Genomic DNA, 18,183 nt, shown 5'->3' with positions numbered 1-18,183 from the left:
GAAGATCAGAAGACTCATGGTTCCAGCAAAAAGCAGGAGACCATACTTAGAAAAAAAACTTAAGGGAGGGGCGGGGGAGAACAAAGCCAAAGCCAAACCAAACCTGCAGGTGTGGCTCAAGGCCCTGAGTTCAAACTCCAATATCCCCTCTGAAATGGATGTCAGAAAACAAGACACATATGGATCTGAAGAGTTTATACTAGTGGTATGTGTTGTGTAAGTGTCCAAGGTACATACATAAGAAAAGGTAGTAAGGGAGGGTGAAGTCTGTTTCCAGCAGAATCCCTTCCGACATCCCTATTTCAAATGTACGCGCCAAGGCTGCAGCCGCCGGAAGTCAGGGGGCGGCACTGACCCGGCTAGCCGGAAGGAGAGTTCCGGAACCGCGCGGAGGGGCGCCGGAAGATGACGCAAACGTGCGTCGCGTGGAGGCTGACGCCGGCGTGAGCGACGAAGGGCTGCGCCTGTCACCCCCGCGTCCCGGACTTGCTGTGGAGAGCCCGGCGCCATGGCGGTTCTGTTGGAGACCACTCTGGGAGACGTGGTCATCGACTTGTACACGGAGGAGCGGCCGCGCGGTGAGGCCCTCGCCCTGCCCACCCGGCTCTGGGCCACGAGTTCGCGTCCTCACTGTCCCTTCTCTGCGCCGCTCCGGGTGGCCCTCGGCTCGAGCTTTCGGTGCCCGCCACCGCTGTTTCATGAACGGGCTGTGGTTAGGAAAGTTTGTGTGAGAACGTAATCGAGTCTGAACAACCCTTCGCCTGCATCCTGTGTGGGCCAGTTGAGTGGCGGGTGCAGCAGACATCCATTGCCCTTAGGAGTGCGGGGGGGGGGGGGGCGGCTCTGTGTGCGAATGCGGTGATCTCTGTGGCTTTACTCGGGTAGGGAGCACGACAGATACGCTTAATCAGTTACTAATCAGTTATGGCTCGATGGAAGCTGGTAGGATGAACGTGGCGCAGCATCCCGCCGGGATGGAAGAAGGGAGGGGGCGGCCGCCGGTGAGGACGGAGCCTGCCAGTCCCGGGGCTAAGCCTTAAGGTCTCATTTTTGTGATCGTGGCGAAAGCCTACCTGTACTGTGAATTGTGTGGTAGGAGGATGTGTAAGTTGCTATGGAAACACACGGGAGTTATTCGTCCCTAGTGAGGGTGAGAAGAAGCACAGCAAGGAAAGACTGGAACTCTTGAACTCGCTCTTGAACCGACGAATGGAATTAAAGTTTCTTAGTGGTTTGCTTAGGTTTTCTGGAAACGCAAAGTACTTTGGCATGGTTATAAGGACGACGGAGGAGCGGGTGTATAGGGTGGAATGATGGCGTTTGAGCCTGGTCAGATACTGTTAGGTCTCGTGTGCTCTGCAAACGATCAGTCTTTGAAGGTTTTAGAAGCAAGCATGATGGTTTGGGGACAATAGGCAGCTCTTTGTCTGTGTGTCTGTGTGTATACATATCACGTGGGAGATGAAGGAGACCAGAGAGAGTCATGTATATATCTGTAAACAGCTTCATTTAGCAATTGTCAACACTTGGCCAATCTTGTTTTGTTTCACATATAATACCCCACCTGCCCTGGCTTTATTTAATCAAAAATTACTTCAGGCCAGTAGCAAGTGGCTCATGTCTAAAATCCTAACTTCTCAGGAGGCTAAGATCCAGTTCTAAGCCAGCCAGGCTCTGAGATTTTATTTCTAAAGTAACCACAAGAAGCCATGTTGGAGGTGTGGCTCAAGTGGTAGGGTGCCCCCCAATGAACAAGCAAACTGAATCAATTTGAGGCTCTGCATTTAAGCCCTATTTGTGTGGGAGGGGATTAGTTCAGTGTATATATCTAAAAGATAGCCATCTTTTATACAAAACCACAAATCATTATCACACTGAGGAATTAACAATTCCTTAGTATCAGTTAAACATAAACATTTTAAAATGTGATCATTTAAATTAGAATCAAGCACCTGGTGAGACTTTTTTCGTACCATCTTCTCTTTCATTCCTTCTTGTTTCTGATCTCAGAGCTTTATAATTTCTTGGATTTGATTTCAGGGCCTCATTATTGCTGGGCTAGCCCTTTCTCTACTGCTGGCCACACCTCCAGCCCTGTATTTTTGCTGGTTATTTTTAGGATAAAGCCTCAGTACATAAATGTGGCCCCGGACTGCAGGCTATTTAGTCTCCCTGTAGTTGCTAGGATGACAGGCACTGTGTGTCTAGTTTCCCTTTATGGTGATGGAGTTCCACAGGCTTTCCTGCAGGCCTGGAGTCTTGATTCTCCCAATCTCAGCCTCTCACATAGCTTAGAGTGACATTTGCATACCACTGCTCCCAGCTGTGGGCCTCCCAAGTAGCTGGAATCACAGGCATGAACTACTGGTAACTGGTCTCTCTTTTTTTGTATATTTATTTTTAAATGACTCATAATATTATACATATTTATGATGTGCCATGTGATGATATGATACAAACCAGTTCTTTTAATGTTTACCCTAAGCCTACATGAACTTCCTAAGCTAGAAACAATTTCTCATTTGAACATTGTGATATATATATATATCATTGTGATATATATATTTCATCAAATTAATCCATCAATAAAGGATTCTTATCCCAAATGTTAATACTCTGCATTATTAGCGCAGATGTCCAAAAGGTTCTAAGAAAAAAAAATTTTAAACCCACAACATCAGCAGCTCATGCCTGTAATTCTAGCTACTCAGGAGGCTGAGATCTGAGGATTTTGGTTTGAATCCGGCTTGGGCAGGAAAGTCCATGAGACTCACTCCTATTTCCAATAAACGACTTAAAAAGCTAGAAATGGAGCTGTGGCTCAAGATGTAGAGCACTAGCATTGAGCAAAAAGGCTCAGGGATAGTGGCTAGACTCTGGACCCAAGCCTCAGGACTAGTGCTCATATGTGTACATGCGCGTGTACATACACACAAAACTCGCACCCCCATCTAAAATATATTGTCTGTTTAAGGTTTGTCCTTTTTATTTTATTTATAGCTTTTGCTACTTGGTTGTTTTTCCTTTTCTTTTTCATTTTTTAAAAACAGGAATTGAGAGATTGTTTCATACTAACTGTTTTTATTTGTATAAAACTGAATTTGTGGATTACCACAATATTTTTTTTTCTTTTAGCCTGCTTGAATTTCTTGAAGTTATGCAAAATGAAATATTACAACTATTGCCTTATTCACAATGTACAGGTGAGTTGTGAATATTATTCATATCTTTAGTTCTTAAATCCATCTAGCAAACTATGAATTAACAAAAATCCTGTTTATTTTAGAGAGATTTCATCATACAAACTGGTGATCCTACAGGGACTGGCCGTGGAGGGGAATCTATTTTTGGGTAAGTTCTTTTTTGTTTTGGTGCCAGTACTGGGGCTTGAACTGGCTTAAGCTGAGCATGCTCCTCTAGCTTTTTTGCTCAAGACTAGCCTCTTCCACTTTAGCTACAGCTACACTTCCAGCTTTTTAGTGGTTAATTGAAGATAAGAGTTTCATGTACTTTCCTGCCCTAGCTGGCTTCAAACTGTGATCCTCACATCTCAGCCTCCTGAACAGCTAGGATTACAGGCATAAGCCATCAGTTCCGGGCCTATAAGATGTTCTTTTATTTTTAAATGAAGAAGAATAGAAATACTCATGGTTAAATCTATTATTTTACTTTAGTTTTTTGAAATAGGATCTCATTGTATAGCATGGAATGGCCTAGAACTTTGAATTTTCCCAGTTCAAACTTCCAAGTGCTGATATTCTAGGCATATGCCATCATACCCAGGTTCAGTTTTCATTTCAAAAGATGGTTCAAGTGTATGGTTTTTTCAAATTTAGTTTCTACAAAGTCTACATTAAAAAAGAGGAGAGAAGCAGCTGCTGGTGGCTCATGCAGGAGCAGTGTTTTGAATCATACTTGCATTTCTATAAAGAAACTATCTGTGTTATAGCACCTCTGTGTTTCATTTTAAGAGGACTTAGGTTTTGTAACTTTACATTTTCAGACAACTATATGGTGATCAAGCAAGCTTCTTTGAGGCAGAAAAAGTGCCAAGAATTAAGCACAAGAAGAAAGGCACTGTATCCATGGTGAACAATGGCAGCGGTCAGCATGGTTCTCAGGTTAGGAACCATTTCCTGAATTTTGCCTAGAAATGGACTAGAAGGGACCATGAAGTTATTTTTTTAACCTATTCAGTAATAAAATAATGTAAGCAAAGGCATTGGGAGGAAAAAAAAGTACTGCTTTTTTTCTGTATTTAAAAAAAGGGCTATGATGTTGTTCAGTGGTAAAGTGCAAACGTTAGCACAAGACCAGGCAACACACATGATTTTGTCCTCTTAAATATAAACTACTTCCATTGTGAATACTTTTTTTTTTAAAGAGTGAAGTCTCATGTTGGTAAGGCAGTCACTTAGCCACTTAAGCCATGCCCAGTCTTCTTTTGCCTTAGTTTCCTAGTAGCTGTTTTTTTAATTGGCATATGTTAGTTATGCATTAGGGAGCATTTCATTGTAATACTTACATGTATATATATATATATATATATATATATATATATAAAAATAATTATATGTATACAGATATGTATATGCATATATATTCATGAATATGTATGTCTTTTAAGTCTAGCTTCCACATATGATGTCTAAATATAGAATATCTTTTTAAATCATATTTTTATTTTTTATTTTTTACTTTTTTTGGGTCCAGTCGTGGGGCCTGAACTCTGGGTCTGGGCGCTGTCCCTCAGCTCTTCAGCTCAAGGCTAGCGCTCTACCACTTGAGCCACAGCGCCACTTCCGGCCTTTTTTTCTTTTTTGCTTATGTGGTGCTGAGGAATCGAACCCAGGGCCTCAGGCATGCAAGGCAAGCACTCTAAAGAAGTAGCCATTCAACAAATCAGTTTATAAGTGTAATTGTTTAATGGATGTCACTTCTTTCATCATTGTCCCCTCCTCCCATCCCTCCCAACCCAATGGGTATCTTGGTTTTTGAGCTTGTCTTGTCTCACATAATATGTTGTCCTTGGGGCTGGTAATGTGGCTCAGTGGTAGAGTGCTTGTCTTGCATACATGAGGCCCTGGGTTCAATTCCTCAACACCACATAAGCAGAAAAAAGCCAGAAGTAATGCTATGGCTCAAGTAGTAGAGCCACTAGCTTTGAGCTGAAGAACTGAGGGACAGTGCCCAGGCCCAGGGTTCAGGCCCCATGACTGACAAGAAAAAAAAAAAAGAAGAAGTTGTCCTCTAATTCCATACTTTTTTTCCAAATGACATCATTTGAAAAAAAATGATATGTAATATTCCATTGTGTGTGTATGTGTACACACACACACTTCTTTATCTGTTTTGGGGCACCTTGGCTGATTCCATCCTTTGGGTATTGTGAACAGTGTTGTGATAAACATAGGTATTAATAGGTATATATTGATTTATTCTTCTTGACATATATACCCAATAATTGTATGATAGAGTCATAAAGATAGTCTAATTTTAGTTTCTGGAAGAACCTCTACATAAGTTCCATTGTGGTCACACTAGTTTACAATCCCCTGCACCAATAGCTATTGATAATCGCTATTTCAACTGGGGTGAAATGGAATCTTTTTTTTTTTTGTCAGCCGTGGGGCTTGAACTCTGGGCCTGGGCGCTCTCCCTCAGCTCTTCAGCTCAAGGCGAGCACTCTACCACTTGAGCTACAGTGCCACTTCCGGTTTTCTGGTGGTTTATTGGAGATCGGAGTCTCACGGTCTCTCCTGCCCGGGCTGGCTTTGAACCGTGATCCTCAGATCTCAGCCTCCTGAGTAGCTAGGATTACAGGCGTGAGCCACCAGCGCCCGGCTGTGAAATGGAATCTTAATGTGGTTTTGATTGTATTTCCTTTATGGCTAATCATGCTGAACATTTCTTCATGTGTCAATTGGCCATTTGTATTTCTTCTTCTGAGAATTGTCTGTTCATTTCTTTTATTCATTTATAAACTGGATTATTCATTTGCTGTTTTACTTTTTTGAGTTCTTTGAATGCTTGGTTATTAATCCTTTGTCAGTTGAATAACCAAAGATTTTCTTTCATGGGTTGTCTTTTAGTTCAGGTGGTTTTTTCTTTTGTTATATAGAAACTATGTAGTTTAATTATAGTTTCATTTGCCAGTCTTTGTTCTCTTCCTCTGGGAAGTTGTAGTCTTATTCAGGATATATGCCTATAACTTCTAAGGTTTTCCCCATATTTTCTTGAAGCAAATTTAAAGTATCAGGTCTTACCTTTGATCCATTTTGAGTTTATTTATTTATTTTTTGGTTGGTTATGGGGCTTGAACTCAGAGCCTGAGTGCTGTCCCTGAGCTTTTTTGCTCAAGGCTAGTGCTCTACCACTTTGAGTCACAGCTTCACTTCCAGTTTTCTGGTGGTTTAATTGGAGGTAAGAGTCTCATAGACTTTCCTGCCTGGGCTGGCTTTGAACCACGATCCTCAGATCTCAGCCTCCTGAGTAGCTAGAGGTGTGAGCCATTGGTGCCTGACTTGGAGTTTATTTCTCTCTCTCTCTCTCTCTCTCTCTCTCTCTCTCTCTCTCTCTCTCTCTCTCTGTGGTCTGCACACACCAATACTGAGGCTTGAACTCAACATGGCCCTGTCCCTTATCTTTTTTGCTTAAGGCTAGCCCTCTACCATTTGAGCCACAGCTATACTGCTTTTTGTTGATTAATTGGGTCTTTCTATACTGTTCTGTTGGTTTTCAGGTCTGGTTTTGTTACTATGGCTATGTAGTATAATTTAGAATCTGCTAGTGTGATATTTCCAGTAGTGCTCCTTTACTTAGAATTTCTGCTATTCGTGGTCTTTTATGTTTCCACTTGAATGTTTGGATTGGCTTTTCTAATACAGTGAGGAATAATTCTTGGTTATTTGTTGAGGTAGTGTCTTGTTTTATGCTTAGGGCTGGCCTGGACTGTTATCCTAACACTTGTTCTTTCCCATGTCACTGGTGATAAGAGCTGTGTTGCCACTAAACCTCATCGTAGCTGTGATAACAGGCATGTACAACTACACCCAATGTTTGATCAAGATGGAGTTGAGGTTTGTTCTGGCCTCGAATAGCAATATCCTCAGCTCAGCCTCCCAAGAAGGTAGCATTTCAGGCTTATGCCACTATACCTGGGCCATTGTGAGTGATTTAGAAAATACAGAAAACTGCAAAGAAGAAAGTATTAATACCCATAATCCTGTCATCCATGGTTATCACTGTTTACTTTGTAGCCTGTTTCCTTCCAGTATTTATTACTTGTTATAAAACATATGTCTTGTACTTTTTGTTGATTATTCTGTTCAACTCAGAAATGGAGCTATGGTTTGTTCAAGTATTTTAGACTATAGGGGCATCTGTGTACATATTGGTGTTTGTATAAATGAGTTCCATAGCTCTTAGTTCTAGCAACAAGTATAAGAATTGGTATAGTAAAGCTAGAGTCACTTGTGTAGTTTTGATAGTCTTCAGTGATTTTCAGTTACAATTATGTTTATTCTGTGTCTTCTTGTATAGTTTCTTATTACTACAGGAGAAAACCTAGATTACCTTGATGGTGTTCATACAGTGTTTGGGGAGGTGACAGAAGGCATGGACATAGTCAAGAAAATTAATGAGACCTTTGTTGACAAGGATTTTGTACCTTACCAAGATATCAGGTATGAGCACAATTTATTATCTTGAACATACTAGAATGTTGAGTACTGTGGTGGTTCACTGGTAGAGGTATCAGTGAAATTCATATGCATAGAATAATGTATAATTTCAAAATATGACTTAATACAAATGATAAGAATTCTTATAAAAAGGATACTTGTACTAATAATTTACAGTTGGTTAATGTTGGGAGGACTATTAGTGCTTAATGCAGAATACTAAGAAATAGGGCAAAAGTACTAAGATTTGGACATTTTTTTGCCAGTCCTGTGGCTTGAGCTCATGGCCTGGGTGTTGTCCCTGAGCTGCTTTTGCTCAAGCTAGCATTCTACCACTTGGGCCACAGTACCACTTCCGGCTTTTTCTGTGTGTATGGTGCTGAGGAATCGAACCCAGGGCATGCGAGGCAAACCACTGAGCCACCTTTCCAGCCCAAGACATATTTTAAAGTAATGCACAATAATAACTCAATATCAAACAATGAAAAATAGTAGCACTCATTATAAAAGTATAACCACTAATACCTTGTGTAATATAAGTTTTCTTTGGCATTAGAAATTCTTAAGTTGTTTGTTATAATTTGTGAAGGTAAGATATAGGTTCTAAGATGAATTAAATGTTAACATTTGATTTGGATTTATTTTGTAAGGATAAATCATACAGTGATTTTAGATGATCCATTTGATGACCCTCCTGATTTATTAATTCCTGATCGATCACCAGAACCCACAAGGGAACAGTTAGACGTAAGTAGACTGGCTTACGATTAGAATGTACATGCATAATAGTAATGTCTGTGTGAGTTTGGCTTACTGATCTTTCAAAACTCGTTTCTCCATAAGTAGTAATGTCTGTATGAGTTATCAAAATTCTTCGTAAGCATTTTCTTGTTCAGTTATACTAGAGCAAGTTTTTTTGTTTTTGTTTTTTTTTAACTTTTCTTTTCCCTAATTTCTTTTCTTAGTTTCTATCCTACCGAACAGTCTTAGTTCTGGAAGCTTATATGAACAACACCTTGGAATAAATTTTATTATCACCTAACCTAGTTGGGAGACTAGCTTCAAGGCCAGATTAAACTGTCATGCTGTGGGGATACTTTTCATCTGGGCATCTTCTGGAACCAGGCTAGAACCCAGACATTTTTTTTTTTTTTTGGGGGGGTCCGGTCGTGGGGCCTGAACTCTGGGCCAGGGCACTGTCCCTCAGCTCTTCAGCTCAAGGCTGGCGCTCTACCACTTGAGCCACAGCGCCACTTACGGCTTTTTTCTTTTTGCTTATGTGGTGCTAAGGAATCGAACCCAGGGCCTCGAGCATGCAAGGCAAGCGCTCTACCACTGAGCCACCTTCCCAGCCCCGAACCCAGAAATTTCTGTGGACTAGCACAGACTGTTCTTCCAGATATTTTGAGGTATAAATTTCTGCTTTTGAGGCTTCCTCAAAGCTGAATTTATGATTGAGATGGGTGCTTGACTCTAAGATTTTCTTTCCCATTTAGCATTAGTTGGAGAATAGTAATGTCTATGTAAGTATTTATTTTGATTTTATAGTATGAGCTAAGCTCAATCTGGCTAATATTATGGAATTAATTTAAGTCAGTTTAAGGTTTGTTTCAGTTGCTGGATATTCTAACATGTTTGGTAAAACTAAGACTAAAATTTAATGTCTTCCATGTTTCTCTTATATTGTAATCTTTTAAATATATCAATGACTTGTACCGTATAGAGTGGTCGAATAGGAGCAGATGAAGAAATTGATGACTTCAAGGGAAGATCAGCTGAGGAAGTAGAAGAAATAAAGGCAGAAAAAGAGGCCAAAACACAAGCTATTCTTTTAGAGATGGTAAGATAAATTATCTTTGCCCAGATATTTGTTTTATAACGTATTTATCACATTCTTATTCTGGATCTCTCTATTTTTTGGCTCTTGTGATAGTCTAAAAGTACTAAAATGTCAATGAAGAGAATTTTTTAAAATTAAGTTTAATATCATATAACGTGAAAATAATAAACTTGAGCTTGGCACCAGTGGGCTCATGCCTATAATTCATAATGCCTATAATTTATGCTCAGATCTCAGAAATGCAGTTTGAAGCCAGCCCAGGCAGATAAATATGAGAGACTCTTTAATTTACCAGCAAAAAGCCAGGAAGCAGAGGTATAGCTCAAGTGGTAGAGTAGTACCAGTTGTAATCAAAAAGGTCAAGTGAAAGCTCAAGGCCCTAACCAGTAATGGTACAAAACAAAACACACAGAAAGACAAAAAAAAAGCCAACAAATTTGGTTCCATTATCAGTATGTTGCCAAATGCCTTCTTAAACATGGAATGTGGATATCTAATTTATAATTATTAGCTGAATTTTAATTGCTTAATGTGGCTTTCCTTGGTGGTACTGGGGTTTGAACTCAGGGCTTTGTGCTTGATAAGCAGGCATTGTAACACTAGAGCCATGTTCTCAGCCCTATTCAACTCAGTTTTTGAGGGCTTATTAGCCTGAATTTTATGTATGTTAACGAATAATTCTTCATTGTGCTACTTAATTGTTGAGATTAAATAATAGAATAGTAGTTAAAGGTAAACCTGGATTGAAATTGAGTACTCTAAACTATATTTAGTTTAGTTTTTTTGCCTGTTGCCTCATGGTTTGATTATGGTGATGTACCTACAGCCAAAGCTAAGGCATGTGAGTCCTTCCTAGATGTCACATCCGCAGACGTACACATCTTCCTCCTCTTCCTGTGCAGGTACATGCTATGGACCAGGCCCAGAACACCTGGGCATGCTAGGCAAATGCTCTACTTAGATAAGGTATTTTGAATGGAAGCTAAATAAAAAAATTGACTTGTGTCACTGTTTATATAGGTGGGAGACCTACCTGATGCAGATATTAAACCTCCAGAAAATGTGCTATTTGTGTGTAAACTGAACCCAGTGACTACAGATGAGGATCTGGAAATAATATTCTCAAGATTTGGGCCAATAAGAAGGTAATCCCTACAAGTAGTGAGAATTTTTTTAGCTATACCTTTGTTTGAATTGGTTGTATTCTCTCTCTCTTTCTCTCCCTCTCTCTAAGTATTGGAGTTTGAACTCAGTGCCTTGGGCTTACTAGACAGATACTCTGCCACTTGAACCATGTCCCCAGCACTGACAGATGATTTTCTTTTCTTGTTAAACTTTTTTTTGTGTGTGTCTTAGTTTGAACTGAGGCCCAAGCTCTCTCCCTTAGCTATTTCACTCAAGGCTCGTGCTTTACCACTTGAACCACACCTCCATTTTTGACTTTTTACTAGTTAATTACAGATAGGAGCCTTTCTGGATTTGTCTGCCTGGACTGATTTTGAACTGAGATCCTCAGATCTCATCCTTCTGAGTAACTAGGATTATAGTGTGAACCTCTGGCACTGTGCTGAAAAGCAGTTGTTTTTTTTTAAAATATGCATTACTTATACAAGGGAGATTCCATTGTAACATTTCCACATGTTTACAGTATATCCTGATTAATCTTATCTCCTTTCTCCCACTCCCCTCCTTTTCTTTTGTCAGTTGAGGGGCCTGAACTCTGGGCCTGGGCGCTGTCCCTCAGCTCTTCAGCTCTTTACCCCTTGAGCCACAGCGCCACTTCTGGCTTTTTCTGTTTATTGGTGCTTGGGAATTGAACCCAGGGCCTCATGCATGCAAGGCAAGCACTCTACCACTGAGCCACCTTCCCAGCCCCTTCTATCCCCCTTTTTAAAAACAATTTCAAGCTGGAATTGGTAGCTCATGCCTGTAATCTTCATTATTCAGGAGGCTGAGATGTGAGGATCACATTTTGAAGCCAGCCCAGGCAGGAACTATGAGATTCTTATGTCCAGATAATCTCCAAAAAAGCCAGAAAGTAGAGTTGAGGCTCAAGTGGTAGAGCGTTAACCTTAAGTACAAAAGCTCACCAGCACAACTCCTACCCCAGAAAAAAAAGGAACAGGTTTTATTGTTTTATTTTATACATTTGTGTAAAATCCTTAGACTATATTTGTCCTCATTCACCTGTTAAGGCAGTTCTTTCCCTCTATTTGATGGAGCCCTTTCCCTCTCCTCCTTCTCCCCCTTCCCTCCTCTCCCCTCCCCTCTACCCTTCCCTTCCCTCCTCTGTGTGTGTGTGTGTGCGTGCGTGCGTGCGTGCGTGCGTGCGGTGTGCTGAACTCAGGGCCTTATGCTCCCAGCTTTTGAACTGAGTGAGCTCCTCAGACTCAGAATAAGCTCAGAATCAAGCCCTAGCATGATTCACCAGCATCGTGGCTTATGACTGTTTTCTTTTTTTTTTTGGGTCAGGTTGTGGGGCCTGAACTCTGGGCTTGGGCGCTGTCCCTCAGCTTTTCAGCTCAAGGTTAGCGCTCTACCACTTGAGCCACAGCGCCACTTCTGGCTTTTTTTCTTTTTGCTTATGTGGTGCTGAAGAATCGAACCCAGGGCCTCATGCATACAAGACAAGCGCTTTACCACTGAGCCACCTTCCCAGCCTGACTGTTTTCTTTTAAAGTATTATTTTTCAAAAGATTTGGAGAAGCCAGGCCCTGTGGTTCACACCTGCATCACAATTCCAACCTAGCCTGAGGGAAAAAAGTTTAAAAGGCCTATATCAGTCAATAAGAGCTGAGTGATCACAAACTCAAAATGTGATCACACATCCCTGCTGTGTGGGAAGCCTAAACAGAAAGATGGTGATCCACACCCCCAGCATAAACTCAAGATCCTATTTGAAAAATAGTGAAAGCATGCCAGGTGCTGGTAGCTCCTAGTTCAGGAGGCTGAGATGTGGAGATGATCTCAGTTCAAAGTCAGCTCAGGCTAAAATGTCTAAGAGACCCTATCTCCTATTAGCTAACAAACAGTAGGAGGTGTGGTTGAAGTAGTAGCCTTCAGCAAGCAAGCTGAGTGAGAGCTCTAGGTCCTGACTGAGAGTTCTAGTTAGAGGGGGGTGGGGAGGAGGGAAGAGGAAGAAGAAAGAAAAGGAGAGAGAGGGGAAAGGAGAAAAGGAGGCAGAGAGGAGAAAAGGAAAAGGGAGCTCTGAGTGAGAACAAGAGCAAAAGGAAGTGCCTACCTAGCAAGGCACTCTTATTAACGTCGCCTTTTAATAACCAGCTTATTTTATTCTTCAGTTTTTGAAGAATGTGAGTGAATTGTTTATTCTTTAAGTAACTAAAAAAATTTTCCTTTTAGTTGTGAAGTTATCCGGGATTGGAAAACAGGAGAGTCCCTCTGTTATGCTTTTATTGAATTTGAAAAGGTATGTCATAAATATCATAAGTATGTTTGTTAGGTTTGGTGTTTATGTTCGTTTGTTTTTTGAGATAGAACTTTGCTCTTTTTGAGGCCCAAGCTGACCTCAAACTGATTCTCTTTAGCCATCTGAATAGTTTGGATTATAGGTACATGCCACCTTGCCTGAGTATCTGCCTTTGTGTTTATGTTTATTTTGATATTTTTCCTTTAGTTTGCTTTGTGTGGATTTTTTGTTGTTGATGTTATAAAGATGGTATACTGTGGAGCACCAGTGACTCATGCCTGTAATCCTAGCTAATCAGGAGGCTGAGATCTGAGGGTCGCTGTTCGAGCAGAAAAGAGACTCTTATCTCCAGTTAACTACCAGAAAATGAGAAGTGGCTCAAAGTGGTAGAGCACTAGCCTTTAGCAAAAACGGGCTCAGGGGACAGGCTTCAGGCCCTAAGTTCAAACCCTACATCTAATTTAGAAAAAAAAAAGATGTACAAAGTAGTTATAGAAGTCAGGTAAAGAGTACATTTCTTCTTGGATAGTGTTACCCCTTCCCTTGCTCTCCCAGTTTTTCCCTCCCATCCCAGCGCACAAGTTGTGTAGTTCATTTTCAACATTGTTTTTTAATAGATTTTATCATGACATTTTTGCACATGTATATACTGTAGTTGGCTTATAATTTACTCCTCTCCATTACCTTTCTTTGTCTCCCCTCCCACTGATCTTCCTTTCCCAATTAGCTTTCACTTTTTAGGATACAGTATTTTTGGATTTGAGTAAAAAGGATTATAGACCCATGTTAACATAATTGGTAAGTATGTGTATATCTACTTCAATCAGACTGCCTCAATTCAAAATTCTGTCTGTCATCCTTGCCTACTGTATGACCAACTCTGGCTACTACTGTGCCCACTAAGCTGCTATTTTTCCATTGAGAAAGCGGAGATAATGATAGATAGTACCTAACAGAATGGTTTCCAGACTTGAGATAACAAGTGCATAGCATTAGTGCTACCTTATGTGTAGTACATACTCAAATATTAATTTAGTAACAACAGATTGTATTTTCAGTATTTGTTCTTGCTATAGAAATATTTTCCATACACATTATGCTTGAGTTTTTATAATTACTATCAGGAAGAAGATTGTGAAAAAGCATTCTTCAAAATGGATAATGTACTTATAGATGACAGAAGAATACATGTGGATTTTAGCCAGTCTGTTGCAAAGGTTAAATGGAAAGGAAAAGGTATGTTGATTTATCTTGTTTTATTGCTGTTCTTTGCATGCTTGCAAATGCCCTTAGATTAGTATTGTTAATTAGGAGAAATGTTAATAGATATTACTCCTGCCATGACTTTGTAAGGATACTATCTAGATTCTAAGGTATGTGCCTATATTTTCTATGTTTGTCTATACTATAAATTAGTTACAATTACTGCATATAATATGTTTTTAAAGTAATTTGACTTTATGGCCGTCTCATTTATTTAGTTAGGTGCCAGTACTAGTATTCAAACTCTGGGTCTCATGCTCTGGCTCTGGTCTCATGCTTTTGTTTAGCTTTTCCATTCACAGCTGATTTCTCTACCACTTGAGTCATGCCTCCACTTCTGGTATTCTGGTGGTTAATTGAAGATAAGAGTCTTATGGACTTTCCTGTCTCCGCAGGAACTGTGATCTTCAGATCTCAGCCTCCTGAGTAGCTAGAATTACAGGCATGGACCGCCAGCACCCAGCCAAACTTAATTTTAGATTTTGCAACTTTAAAACTAAACTACCAGCTGAGTGTCAGTGGCTCACAACTATAATCCTAGCCACTCGAGAAGCTAAGAGAAGCTAAGATCTGAGGATCAAGGTATGAAGCCAGCCCTTGGAAACCAACCCAGGCAGACAAATCCACAAGACTTTTTTTTTTTGGGGGGGGGGGGGGGTCCGGTCGTGGGGCCTGAACTCTGGGCCTGGACGCTGGGCTGTCCCTCAGCTCTTCAACTCAAGGCTACCGCTCTACCACTTGAGCCACAGCGCTACTTCCGGCTTTTTTCTTTTTGCTTATGTGGTGCTGAGGAATCTAACCCAGGGCCTCATGTATGCAAGGCAAGCGCTCTACCACTGAGCCACCTTCCCAGCCCTCCACAAGACTTTTATCTCAAAATAACCAACCAAATGGCTAGAAGTAGAGCTGTGGCTCAAGCAATAGAATTCTAGCCTTGAGCAAAAGACAGCACACAGGCCCCATGTTCAAGCCCCATGACTGGAAAAAAAAAAAATCAAGTTTGCCTGTGGTAGTTGTCATGTGGTATATAACATTGAAAAGAAATCTATGAAAGACAGATGTAAAAGTCTCCTTCATTGCTATTTCTTATGTACCCAGTTTCTCTTTCCAAAGGTAATTTACTTTTGTTTGTTTTCTTTTCTTTTTTGCCAGTCCTGGGGCTTAAACTCAGGGCCTCAGTGTTGTCTCTGAGCCTCATTGTACTCAAGGATAACACTCTACCACTTGAACCACAGTGCCACTTCTGGCTTTTTCTAAGTAGTTTATTGGAGATAAGAGTCTCACAGACTTTCCTGCCCAATCTGGCTTCAAACTACAATCTTCAGATCTTAGCCTTCTGACTAGCTAGGATTATAGGTGTTAGCACCAGCACCCAGCTTCTTTTTTTTTTTTTTTTTAAATTGGCTTACATAAGTTATACAGGGGGAGGGGATTTCATTGTTACATCTCCACATGTTTACACTATATTCCAATCAATTTCACCCCTCCATCATACTTCATGTATCCCTCTCCCTCTATAAAATAGTGTCCTTAACAGGTTTCCTTAATTTATTTTCACAGTTGGAAATAGTCTATTTTGACAGTATTCAACTGTTACTTTATATCACTTTTCACATATTCTTTGAACACACACACACACACACACACAAATACATGATTGTTTTCCTCCTTTAAAAAAGAAACCACAGGGGCTGGGAAGGTGGCTCAGTGGTAGAGCGCTTGCCTTGCATGCCTGAGGCCCTGGGTTCGATTCCTCAGCACCACATAAGCAAAAAGAAAAAAAAAAGCCAGAAGTGGCGCTGTGGCTCAAGTGGTAGAGTGCTAGCCTTGAGCTGAAGAGCTGAGGGACAGCGCCCAGGCCCAGAGTTCAGGCCCCATGACTGGACCAAAAAAAAAAAAATTGGAACCATATCTGACTCTCTGGCTATTAGACAACTGAATAAACTTTAAAAAAAAAAAAAAAAGAAACCACAGGGCTTGGAAGTTGGCTTAGTGGTAGAGTGCTTGCATCGCATGCATGAGGCCCTGGTTTGATTCCTCAGCACCACAAAAGCAGAAAAAAGCCAGAAGTGGCACTGTGGCTCAAGTGGTGGAGCGCTAGCCTTGAGCTGAAGAGCTGAGAGACAGTGTCCAGGCCCAGAGTTCAGCCCCCACAACTGACAAAAAAAAAAAAGAAAGGTCCTAGGACTAGCCAAACAAACAAAAAAAGCCAGAAATGGCACTGTGGCTCAAGTACAGAGTGGTAGCCTTGAGCAAAAGAACCTCAGGGATAGCTCCTGGGCTCTGAGTTCAAGTCCTAGGACTGGCAAAAAAAGAAAGCAAGAAAAGAGAAAGAAACTACAAAGGATACTCTTTCTCTATCTTGCATTTTTTGTTAGATAGTGTGTCTTAAGAGATCTTTTTTTTTGGGGAGAGGGTCCGGTCGTGGGGCCTGAACTCTGGGCCTGGGTGCTGTCCCTCAGCTCTTCAGCTCAAGGCTAGCGCTCTACCACTTGAGCCACAGTGCCACTTCTGGCTTTTTTCTTTTTGCTTATGTGGTGCTGGGGAATCGAACCCAGGGCCTCATGCATGCAAGGCAAGCACTCTACCACTGAGCCACCTTCCCAGCCCCTACTTAGGGATCTCTTGTACTGCCTAAATATGCTAAACATGTATGTATCCTACCAAGGAACTATATCTTCAGTCAAGTATTGTTTTCCTTTTCTTTTTGTTGCAATGTTTTTAAAGAATTTCATTTTGGTAGTTGTTCATGTGTAATATTAAATTTTATTAGCAATTTTAGGATTGCTTTCTTTTATGTCCCACATTTCTTTTCTTTTTGGTCCGGTCATGGGGCCTGAACTCTGGGCCTGGGCGCTGTCCCTCAGCTCTTCAGCTCAAGGCTAGCGCTCTATCACATGAGCCACAGCGCCACTTCCAGCTTTTTTCTTTTTGCTTATGTGGTGCTGAGGAATCTAACCCACGGCCTCATGCATGCAAGGCAAGCGCTCTACCACTGAGCCACCTTCCCAGCCCCCTGTCACACATTTCTTTATTCCTTATGGTTTTTTTTTTTTGTTTTTTTGTTTTTTTGGAAGAAAGCTTGGCCTTTCTGCCTCCATTTTTTAATGTGTTTATTGCTTAGACATTCTCTTTTTTTTTTAAATTGTAAGGATACTATACAGAGGATTACAGTTACATGAATAAGGTAATGAGTACACTTCCTATTGAGCATTGTTACCTCCTCCATTGTTTTCCCCCTCCTTATGGTTTTAATAAAGTTTCTGGGGTTTGGATTTTTTTTTTGTGCCAGTCTTGGGCCACCTTGAACTCTGGGCCTGGGCACTATTCTTGAGCTTGTGCTCAAGGCTAGTGCTCTTATCACTTAAGCCACAGCTCCACTTCCAGCTTTTTTTTTTGGTACTTAATTGGAGATAAGAGTCTCACTGGCTTTACTGCCTGGGCTGGCTTCAAAATGTCATCCTCAGATCTTAGCCTTCTGAGTATCTGGATTGTTGGTATGAGCCACTGGTACCTGGCCCACATTGTCAGTTTTTTGTTGGGCTTAATGTTCTCATGGACTTAATGATTGCTTAAAGACTGCAGTATTAGAGTGAAATTTGAAATTTGATGTAATGTTCATGTAAGTCATTAGGTGGCAGCATATGACAACCTAGCAAAATGGACATCTGGTTTCAGAAAATGTTTGTAGAGATTGGATCACTATAATTCTTCTCTCTTCCCTTTTTCTTTTTTTTCTCTTTTTTTTTTTTAATCCTCTCTTCCCTTTTTCTATGCCCCAATATATACCATTTACAAAGTAGCAGTTTTCCTGATTAACTATGTGGTATTTCTTACTAACCTTTTGTTTTTACCTTAATAAATAGGTGGGAAATACACCAAGAGTGATTTCAAGGAGTATGAAAAGGAGCAGGATAAGTCATCCAATTTGGTTCTGAAAGATAAAGTAAAGCCCAAACAGGAGTATCCTT

The 18,183-nt window shown here is 40.8% G+C and overlaps 1 protein-coding gene across 1 annotated transcript in view; it reads left to right on the top strand.

Moving 5' to 3' along the window:
• Window positions 1-450: 450 nt before the first annotated feature.
• Window positions 451-18,183, top strand: part of Ppil4 (peptidylprolyl isomerase like 4) — a 32,826-nt gene continuing 15,093 nt past the window's right edge. The window contains exons 1-11 of the mRNA XM_042677036.1: window positions 451-578; window positions 3,136-3,203; window positions 3,287-3,351; window positions 4,004-4,121; window positions 7,543-7,685; window positions 8,333-8,429; window positions 9,406-9,522; window positions 10,543-10,667; window positions 12,883-12,949; window positions 14,074-14,185; window positions 18,079-18,175. Coding sequence (XP_042532970.1) covers window positions 509-578; window positions 3,136-3,203; window positions 3,287-3,351; window positions 4,004-4,121; window positions 7,543-7,685; window positions 8,333-8,429; window positions 9,406-9,522; window positions 10,543-10,667; window positions 12,883-12,949; window positions 14,074-14,185; window positions 18,079-18,175 — 1,079 coding nt within the window. The 5' untranslated portion in view covers window positions 451-508. The remainder of the gene's footprint in view (window positions 579-3,135; window positions 3,204-3,286; window positions 3,352-4,003; window positions 4,122-7,542; window positions 7,686-8,332; window positions 8,430-9,405; window positions 9,523-10,542; window positions 10,668-12,882; window positions 12,950-14,073; window positions 14,186-18,078; window positions 18,176-18,183) is intronic.

The sequence above is a fragment of the Dipodomys spectabilis genome, unplaced genomic scaffold, assembly GCF_019054845.1.
Source record: "Dipodomys spectabilis isolate Male_0828 unplaced genomic scaffold, ASM1905484v1 ptg000001l, whole genome shotgun sequence".
Classification (NCBI taxonomy): Eukaryota; Metazoa; Chordata; class Mammalia; order Rodentia; family Heteromyidae; genus Dipodomys; species Dipodomys spectabilis.
The sequence above is the reverse complement of the archived record's forward strand: the minus strand, read 5'-3'. Positions and strand labels throughout refer to the sequence as shown.